The 10,588-nt window shown below is 47.6% G+C and overlaps 1 protein-coding gene across 1 annotated transcript; it reads left to right on the forward strand.

Annotated features, from left to right (window-relative positions):
• Nucleotides 1–7,964: 7,964 nt before the first annotated feature.
• On the forward strand, nucleotides 7,965–10,204 carry HOO65_040780 (DNA binding regulatory protein AmdX; the record flags this gene model as incomplete). Its single annotated transcript, XM_071002639.1, has 4 exons — nucleotides 7,965–8,052; nucleotides 8,278–9,234; nucleotides 9,348–9,814; nucleotides 10,022–10,204. The coding sequence occupies 4 exons, from the start codon at nucleotides 7,965–7,967 to the stop codon at nucleotides 10,202–10,204; spliced, it is 1,695 nt and encodes a 564-aa protein (XP_070859623.1).
• Nucleotides 10,205–10,588: the final 384 nt, after the last annotated feature.

Consider the following 10,588-nt stretch of genomic DNA (forward strand, 5'->3'; position numbering starts at 1 on the left):
CACGAAGATACAAAGACAGAAAGCCAAGCAGAAACCGGGCGTCTATGGATGGCCCAACCAGGGCCTAGGTCAAGGAGACATCACGTACGTAAAGCGCAGTAAAATATTACGCCTGCTGTAAGGCTTCTTCCTTTCCTTAGAGTTTTCTTTTGCCATACTTGTCTCGTGTTTTCTCTTTCCTTGTGCCCATGCGTGCATATATAATATCGTGCAGCTCCAATGCACTGTAATGCACCATAGTGGTGCAGGAGCTGCAGCTTTGTGGGCCAAATGAGACAGAGAGAGACAGAACAAACCACACTTGAGCTTTCACCTCAACGTCACAATCGCAGTCCCGTCGTTTCGCAAGCTGCATCTGTACCAATACCAGGTTACCTAGGAGGGGCGTTTCAAGTTAGAGAGAAAGCCCTTTCCCTCCAATAGCCTCGAGGCCTAGAACACGCGGAACAGGGGAGAGAGGGCACAGGAAGAAGAAGAAGAAGAAAAAAAGTAATCTTGCCCTTCCCACCCACCCTTCCTGCCCTTCGTTCCTCCCTCTATCAATAGAAAGAGGCAAGGGAAAACAAGAAGGCAAGACACGCAGAAGAGGAACTGAAAAGAAAATAAAATAAAAAAGAGGAAGAGGAAGAGGAAGGGGAAAATCCATCCAGCTCGATTACATGCCAGTGATTGGCCAGTCACCGTTCCCCATCAGTTTTTGTCCGCCTCGCTTGGGCCAAGACAGGTTCTATATCCCTGCTGTTATGGCGTCATTGAACAATTTTTTTTTCTTTCATGCTCCTTTTCTTGCTGTTGGCTGCTCACAATCTTCCTTCATGCTTTCTCTGTCTGGCTTCATTTTCTTTTCCCTTTTTCCCTTCTTCCCTCTTCCAAACTTCTTGCAGGGAAAGAGTCCAATCCAGACATCCAGACCAAGGCCAACTCAAGTCCGTGCGCGTGCATAAAAGGGTGGGACGACGACAGAAAAGGCAATAAAGAGAGGTCTTAGTTCGGCTCAGCCAAGTTGGTGTTGAGGCCTGGTGAAGAAATAAGAAAGGCCCGAGACCGATAAGCAGCGCGAAATCAACTAAAAATCACAAGGCGCCGTTTGATCTTAGTGGCTCCAGTAGATGTTGAATAAATGCGCATTCGAAAATCGCAAAGAATTAAAATTGGCGGTTGACAGCCTCAGACGAAATTGGAGACTCCTCCGGTGGTTGGTTGCTGGCCTGTAGAAGGTTTGGCGGTTAACAAGGGGTGGTTCGAGTCTCTGGGGATATGGTATCTATGTAGGCTCGGCTGAGAAGAAACGAGGCCCCTGTCCCATGTCGAAAAACGGGCATGAGAAGAAAAGGAAAGAAAAGCCAGCATAGCATAGCATAGCATAGCATAGTCCTGTCACTCACTTGGACAATAGCAGCAACCTACCAAACCAGACCCGGAGTTGAATCCAACCGTACCTCGGCCTAAATTGGTAATGTCAAGCACAGAAAACACAAGCCTTGCCCTGTCAGCCTGTTGGCCCGCTGTCCTGTTGTGCTGTTGCTTGCCCTGCAGCCCACCAGCGTTTGTGTGCTTTGCTTCCTTCGGCCCTGAGGCTACAGCATACTGCACTAGGATTCAAGCAGCCCAAGCAATTAACTTCACAGCAAGCATATAAGCACAACAGTAGATTAGGGCTGCGTGTGGCTGAATCCATTGCTATCCTCATGGGATAAAGGATAGCCTACCAAAGCTTGCAAAGTATGTGATCTATGATCTGTGAATCACCCCACCGTAGCATCCAAGAGGGGCACTCTGCATAGCTAAGCTGCAGAGACCTGCAGATGCAATGCAAAGACAAAGGAAAGCTTTCCTCGTCCTTGTCTAGGTCTTCCTTGTTCTTTTGTCGACTTATCTTCTGTCCTCTGCAAACCGCGCCATTATTTCCATGTCTTCGTCTCGTCCCTTGTTCCGTTTTCTCCAGCCTTGTTTCTCTTCTTCTGCTTCGGTGTTATTTCATCTGCTTTCTTTGTCCTGGCCTGCCGTACGCACCCGTACATAGCATTGCATATGTGCCCCGTGTGCGTATTTGTGCGTTCGTACAAATCTGCTGTATCGTGCCGCTGTCGTTAGTTAGGCCTAGCTCCATGTTCAAAATTAGATACAAGCACTGACTTTGCGCCTAAGCTGCCCATAGTTCTAAGAAGGATTGGTTCTATCTCTTGTCTTGTAGCGTAGCCAATCACCAGGCCAAAACAAAAAAGCTCACCTGTTCTTGACCGACATTGCGCCTTGGCTTCTAGATCAAACATGTCTCTGATTTGAGGGGCAAAAAGGGAAAAGAAAACAAGAGAAGGAAAAAGAACAGAAGGTGGGTAAAGAAGAGCCTCGGATCGGGCGTCGGAAAACCGCTTCGTAGTTAAAGAGAAAGCAAAGCTTTGTTTTTTTTCGCCCACAAACAGAGCAGTTCATGTGAATTTTACCTGTCGACTACTTTAGCTGGCAAGAAAAACGGTTTTGTTGAATGTATTGGCGCGTCCCAACGTTTCGTCCGCGGAAATGAAACGAGACTGCAGATGCCTAACGTTGTTTCTTCTATGAACAACCAAAGTATCAAACAGTTTCACGGCAACGAATGTTTTCTCTCTTCCCTCAATAACGATGGCCACTCTTTATGCAACCCTTACTTACGATCTTGGTTTGACCTGGTCTGGTCTGATTTCTTCCTTGCTTTCGATCTACGTCGGCTCTGCTTAAAAACTTCTTCACAGCTAGAGGAACAAGAGGAGCAAGAAGTAAACAGCACCACGCCGCCCGGTTCCCTGCGTCATGCAACTTGCTGGTAGCTGTTTCTTTTCCAAGGGATGGATTCTCTCCCAAAACGCACAAGCCAGACCAAAAATCAGCGAGGCGAAAGGGCTCCTTCTTTAATATGCACAGCGGCAAAGGAAGGGCAGTTTGGCGGGGTTCGGCTAAATACAGTATAGGTTGTTCTTCAACTGGGCCAGACGTGCATGTTTCTTTTTCTTCTTTGCGACTCTGTAGTCTAATGTAGAGAGGAAAACTTGGAGGTACTCCGCCTGCACATGACCATGGTGACCTGCTAGCTGTCTTTGATTGCCAGGCTTCCTGATCATCATGACATAAGCGGCCAGGGCATCTGTAAATGAAAGAAGGGGAGAAAAAAAAGTAAACCCTGTTTCACCTGAGATTGGAATGGTTGACCGCAGCTCGTAATTCGCACACAGATATGCTATGCTCGCAGCTAGGCCTGATTTGCCAAGGCAAGACTCTCTTGCCTAGATAGTGCCATTAGATTGCTTGTTGGCAGTGAAGCAAGAGATACATCGCATCGTATTGAAGTCGAATCAGTCTGGACACGGACGTGGACGGTGATCATCATAAGCGTCAATTTTATGTCTTGGCACACAAATTGTTAGCACGAAGGTAGTAAAGGAAAGCCAAGAAAAAGCCGAGAAAGCTAAGTCACATACCACACCCGAAGCTGATTATTGCCCAGTTCCTCCAAATAAGCCAACATCTCCCAATAAAGGAAAAGGTCATGTATAAGGAGGCCCTCTTTTGGCTCTGTTAATATCAGAATCCGCAACACTGTATGCCATGTTTACTTGGGTAGTAAAGCGCTCTGCCAGATGACCAAGGACGTCTCATTTGGAATGTCAATTATCCCACATACCACTTTACGCACACACATATATATATGTACCTTGCGATGCTGGGTTTCAATAACATGGGTCAACCGGATGTTTTGGGCCAACACAGCGAGCATCTTGAATCTTGATGGAGAGAGAGAGCAGCCCCATGTAAGTCGCACGTACAAATGTAGTGCCACATATCACTAACCACAGACATCACAGAAATTAACAGTGACAGACAAAATGCCGATGTCAAGCACTTTTTAAACATAGGTGGCCGGTCTTCGGGTCCATAAGCTGGATGCAAGACAGGGTGAAGGCAAGGTAAGCTTGAGGATGGCGTGGCGTTATCTTATTAGCTCCGGCTTACAAAACAGGAGATCTTGTCAATTTTGTCATCCAAAACTACAGCAAATTTAGTCTTGGGACTAAGCTACTGGCGGCTAGTCTGTACAACGAAGGCAAAAAGTCGCAATGTCTTTAGGGTGAAATGAACCCTGGAAACTTTCCAACGTCATGCTTCCCCCAAGTCCAACTGGCAAGACAGCAAGGGAGAGAGATAGGATCGAGGGAAAAAGAGCGCCAGGGCACCAGGACTTAGACTTGAAGCGAAGGATACCACACAAGCAACGCAACGAAGCTTCTCACAATGCGCTACACAGAGCCGGCTTAGACAGCCCAATATGCGACGAATGGATTTCCGTCGTAAGTTGAACGACGAGGGCACGGCATGGAAGCCTCGGACACGATGGAGTAACAAGACAAGACAAGCCAAGACAAGCCAAAGCGAGCAGCGTCTCATGGATAACTACAAAACAGTAAGAGAGCTATAAGGGAAGAAAATTAACACTACTTGCCTTGACTAGAGCCTGAACCCGACCTGATGCTGGCCTGGGCTGACATGACAAGTTGACGAAAATTGCTCAACATCGGCTATGAACAAGGGAACAGGGGGACCTTTTTGCCTCGGTGAAACTCAATAAGGGGGCCTAATTATGATGGAGTATATGGGACAGGGTGTATTGACGTTGCGGATGACGAAAAGAGAGTGAACGAGAATAGAACAAAGGTCCATCAGCTCCGTTACTTGTAGACGAAAAGAGGCGATAGGGTAAAAACGCAAATAAAAAGCAGGCGATGGGCTCCCAGCGGCCAGTCAAAAATGGCCTCGTTCTTCTGGACTCAGGGTAGGCTTTCCTTACCCTGACCTCCAAGAGTCAGCCCGTCAGGACCAGCTTAAGCGTCAAGCCTAGGCTGGATATGGCATGTTGATTTTGCACTATTAGCGTCACATTGCAGGGGGTTGATCTGCTCTGTGCGCCCGTTGTAGCAATCATCGTCGTTGCGGATTTCGCTCGTAGTCGTTCGCCATCGTTTGGTTACAATTGATTGGTAGTGTCTAGTGGGTGGCATGGAACGCAGTTGGTAAATACAAGACAATGGATCATTCATCAGGTGTGCATGCGCATGTGTGGTGCTGGATTTGAGATGTCTGGGAGCTGGTCTAGGTACAAGGTTTATTTGATGGATGGACGTTTAAGATTTGTCTTTGTCTCGAGCAAGAGAATGGTCGCAAAGAGGAATGCTGAAGGCAAAAGGACTGTCAAGGGAGGCCCAGCTCGCCTGAATAATAGCTCGCCTGAAGAAGAGAAAATAGAGAAGAATGGAACAAGACAAAGAAGCCCCCACTAAAGCTTGCAAAGACAGAGCATGTGAAGCAGAAGCGAAGCGCCAGGGTGTGGAGGGCAAAGGGAAAACGGAGATAAGATAGGCGGGGTCATGATACAGGACATTTTTAGAAGCTTTCAGGGCTCTAGCAGCATGTTCTGGCCCTTCAGAGCGCGGCTCCAGGGCATTTTGGTTATTTTGAAACTTGTGTGCCCTACGAGCAGAGCATCTGATTTTTATTTTCAGATTTTCAGAGTTGTGCGTCTACCAGTTAGGAAAGAAGCGAAAAAAAAAATTAAAAAGGCCTCCTGCCTTGAATAAATCAGGCCTACGCAAAGATATATATACACACATACATACATACATACATACGTTGGCACTTACGGTGTATATGCCATAGGCGAGCACACATCGCAGCTACTTTCCTCCAAGTCATCCTTGGTGCTTGGTGACGAATGGCAGGTGCGGGCGGTTCCTGCTTACCTGTTTTGGGCACACAACGTTAGGGAAGCCAGGGCAAAGAACAGGACAAGGCAAGTCAAGGCAAGGGCAAGAGAACAAACATGTGGGCATGGATGTGAATCAAGACAGAAGCAGGCTGCATAACTAGTAGAGCAAGAAGGCGAGAAAAGAAAAGCCCAACGGGCAAGTACCTCGGTCATACAAATTGCACGCATCACTTACAAAACCAAGTCATCCAGTATTATATAGCTTGACTGTGCTTGGGCCCTTGATCTGGCTCGAAAACCAGCACTCAAATACGTGAAGGCCTCTCTATAGCGGACACACATATGTCTATATGCGTCAATGTATAGTATGCTATGTATATATGCTGCCAGGACATATGCAGTAGTACATGGCTGATCTTCCTGGTCTAGCTTGCACTCTTGCTTCAATCGTTTACCCAACAGAGGGCCTGCCTATTGATGCAACAAGCCAATCGCAGCTGGCGTACGTATGTATGCTATATAGCAAGAATTTCTTCATCTGTGCTTGAGGCAGTGCCGCGAGCGAGAAACATTTGGAAACAGCACATGCATGCAAAAGAGAGCAAAGCAACACACGGGAGTTTCGTTTCTAGTCTAAACATATGTATGGGAGTATGGGACAGAGGAGACATTTGTCGGACATGCAATAAGTTCGTTCGGTTGTGTTTTGGTGCAAAGACTAGCTTGTCTAGCTTGTAGTTAGTTCAGCTTTAATGTATAACAGAGCATAAGATAGCGGAATAGCGGGATGATGTGGCCCAGAAGCTACTACTTATACGTTTCAGCGCTTCGAGTACCATGGCAGTTTATGTATAATTTTGCTCCTGCCTTTTTCTGTTTTGCTCCTAGCCCTTACGCTACTTATCGTCGCAGCAATGTATGCAATTTAGATGAGAGCTTACAGGAGCACAAGGAATAGCTCAACGGTTACAGTGCCGTCTCAAGTTATTAAAACTATGTAGTAGATACTAAAGTCTCAGGTACATGTAGGAGCGCCCTAACAGGTGCTGCAGGCTGTGTACTAGGAACCTAGTCCTGGAGCTTGTTCAGGCCCTGGACACAGTGCGAACCTCTCTCTACAGATTCTGTCTTTTTGTCTCTTTTTTTTCACCTCTTTCCTTTTCGTGCTCTAGTAGTTTGGTTATCAAGCGTGTTTACCATGCCACTATACTGTCTAGGCTTGGCGATTGCTCAGTTCTGCTCTTTCTTTATCAGGTTTTCTGGCTGTTTGTCTTTGTCATATCATAATTTTCACTTCTTGCCCGGATTGACTTTCTTGCCTATTCTTCTTCCTTTTTCTTTCTCTTCCTTTTTCTCTTTTCTTTTCTTTTTTCCTCTTCTTTTCTTGTCTCTCTCACTTTTGCCTCACCAAGAGTCCCTCTTCAGCAAACCCTCAACCCTCAACCTCAACCCTTCGTTGCCCCATCCACCGTCATCGCCCGTCACCTGTCGTCCGCTGCCGTTGTCCTCCGAAAGCTTTCTCGCATCAGAAGGCTCTATTTAGCCTTTCGTGATTGCAAGTCGCATATCTCTTCATTTATAGCAATCCAAGTCCTTCTTCCCATTGCTTCTTTATGAATTGATGGCACACTGCTCAAGCTAAAACAAAGCCTTCGCCATTGCACTGCCATCGGATCGCTATTTGCTGCCGTTCCAAGCCTCCCCTCTCAAATTCGAGCTTGTGTACTTCTGTCACAACCTCAGGAGCGCATTATATTTTTGCCTCTCTTTTTTTTTTCTTTTTTCATCTTCTCTATTCTTTTAGTGTACGTACATATATTTTTGTACTTTTCTGTCTTTATCGCTTGCCTCCAATTTCGACAATTCATCCCGCGTTTTTTTTTATCCTGTAAAGGGTAAAAAGAAATAGGCCGATATTTTTGTTTAGTGCTGCGTCACGCCAGCCCTCAGACAACCCCTCCATAAAGCCAATTCGTTTTATTTGATCTATTGATTAGTTGACTGACTTGGTTGATCATCTACACCAAAGAAAGAAAATTTTCTCTTTCTCTCTGTCAAAGTTTTTGGCTCTTCTTTCAAATTGGACTCGAATAACTTGCTGTATTTCTTTTCTTCTTGAAGGGAATTCGGGCTTAAATATTTACTTGGATCTCTTGTTGTGGCCTCATTCTCAAGCATATTTGCTCGAGACAACCGTTTTTTTTTTCATTTTTTTACTTTCATATCTGCCATGGCTTCCCAAACTCGCGATGACGCTTCTGCTGTAGCTGCGGCTTCGGGGAATGACCCTCAGTCGGTTGATGCTCCTGCGAGCAAGAGTGAGTTTAATCTGCCATCTCTTTGTTCTTCTTGCTGAATCCCATTTATTACGACCGCTATCAAGATGTGTGACTCAGCCCGAATCTAGAGCTATTTTCAAGCTCTTCGTTGCTGCTCGATGCAATAGACCTTGTGCCTCTACTTCGAATACTAGCATCTATAAACTTTCGCTTTTTTTTCTTTCTTTCGCTTAGATACTAACAGTCTCAATTTTCCAACTCAAGCTCCCTCTGTCGCTTCTAAATCAGCCGCCCCCGCCACGACTACGCCTGTCTCGTCTACATCTCTATCTGCTGCCCCGGCCTCTGCTACTACTGGTATTGCCACCAAACCTCAGTTCCCACCGCCTAAAACTGATAAACCAAGGCCACATGTCTGCCAGACGTGCCAAAGATCATTCGCCCGCCTCGAACACTTGAAGCGTCACGAGCGTTCGCACACCAAGGAAAAGCCTTTTGAGTGCCCTCAATGCCGTCGCTGCTTCGCCCGCCGTGATTTGCTGCTTCGTCACCAGCAGAAACTTCACCAGACTTCTACGCCGAATCCTCGCCCGCGGAATCGCCGAGACAGTGCTGCTACTGCTACTACCACCCCGGCCTCCGGCCGTGTTCGGAAAAACAGTGTTGCTGGGCCGGTTACCACTGCCGCGACTGCCGCTGTTGCCGCCGCTGCTATTGCTGCTACTGCGGCTGCTGGGTCTTCTGGAAGCGGAACTAGGGCCCCTCGCGCTCAGCCTACCTCACGTCCTCGCGCTAATACCATCAGCCACATTGACAACGGCTTGCAGATGCAGCAAGTTCAAAATATGCTTCAACAACAGATGCAACCCCCACGTATGCCCACCTCGCATGTGCGCCATCCTAGTCTCATTGGTTTGGCTAGTCTCCATGGTGGCCATGGACTTGATCTCTCCTCATTTGGGGGTATAACGTCCAGCCTCGCAGGCCACCGCAATATTGGCGCCAATCTCTCTCGGATCGATACAAATGCTCTTCACGATCCCTTCGATACCTCCTCATTCCGCACCGCCCCTCCTACCACATTCGACTTTGAAATGGACGACTTGTTCTTTGCTTCCAACAACACTACTCACACTATCAACCCAAACGCCCTGCACTATAACGACTCGCCTCAATCAATGCCCATGGACCCCACGCTTTCTCCACCTTTGCTGAACAATGGTATGGACGACTAACTAGCTGACCTTATATGCCTCATTCTTGTTAAATAACTCCCCACCCCCTATGCCTTCCTTGTCATATCTACATTGGGCCCCATTGCTGACCACTTCTAGAAACAGCTGAATGGCTCGAAAACATGGAACCTAGTCAGGAATGGAACAACGACAGCAGCCTATTTACGGCGGCCTCAAGTCCATCTGTTATCAGCAATGGCAGCCACGGCCTTAACGACTCGCTCCCCATGATCCCTAATAACGACCAATTTCTTCTCGATAACTCGCTTCATGGCCACATTGGCATCAGCACGATCCAGAGCAGCTTCAACGAAATGGCAATTCTGGACACCGGTGACCAGGCCTTTTCGGCTGCTACAGCTGCTACTATGTGGCCCCCTACTCTAATGAACGGCCACATGGGATCCCTGGGTCTTGACACGAACTTTTCTGAGTTCCTTGTCGGTAACCCCATGTCCCCTGCGTTTCAGCCCATGAACTTTTCTACCACTTCCCCTAACATTGCATCACCATCTGCCCCTGTCCCCTATGCCCCTCCATCTGCTCTCTCGTCAGCCCCCGAGGCCGTACGGAGACACTCGATATCAGTGCATTCTTCTGCGCGTCCCTTTAGACGTCAGAGTCACAATGTACACTCTCCATACAATATATCTACCACCCCCACCCCCTTCCGGAACCACAACCCCAGCTCTAATTCCCATTCCAATCCAACCCCTACTTCGAACTCAAACTGCGCCAATATGGGAGCCCAATAATAACACTCTATGAATCAGGTATATAACACCGGCTCTGAGTCACCCTCTTCTGCGGCTACCACCCTTCATTCGGCGGTTTCTGCGTCGTCTCCTGCTAGCTCCATTACGGACACTACCCGGGATACTGCTGCAAGTGGTATGACCCAATCGCAGAATCAGCAGAATCTTGACCGTATGTATCCAGTTCTAACTCCGCCTTGACAGTTTCCCTCCGGAAAGCAGCTTGAGTAACCTTTTCGCTCTTTTAGAAACCATGACCGCGGAAGTGTAGTTTCTCTACATTCAACGTGATATTGTTTGCTGCCCTGTTACTGGGCATTGGGCGGGCGCCCGCTGGCTGGCAATTTATTTGCTACTTGCCTCCCTTCTGCCAAATTCGCCTGTCGGGACGGCGCATAGCCTGTATCTCATCTACCCCTGCCGTACCGCGCACCAATATCTGTTGCCGCGTCTTTGCAAAATCTAGACCAGGGGTGATACTTCCGTGGGCCTTTCAACAGTCCCGAGTCTCCATTTGAGCACTGTTATAGCTCGGGAATGCTGGTTTCATCTGTAGCACTTGAGTTGGACCTTGCTCAACTTGCC

Source organism: Ceratocystis lukuohia (assembly GCF_044167205.1).
Source record: "Ceratocystis lukuohia strain C4212 chromosome Unknown Supercontig4_pilon, whole genome shotgun sequence".
NCBI classification, from domain to species: domain Eukaryota; kingdom Fungi; phylum Ascomycota; class Sordariomycetes; order Microascales; family Ceratocystidaceae; genus Ceratocystis; species Ceratocystis lukuohia.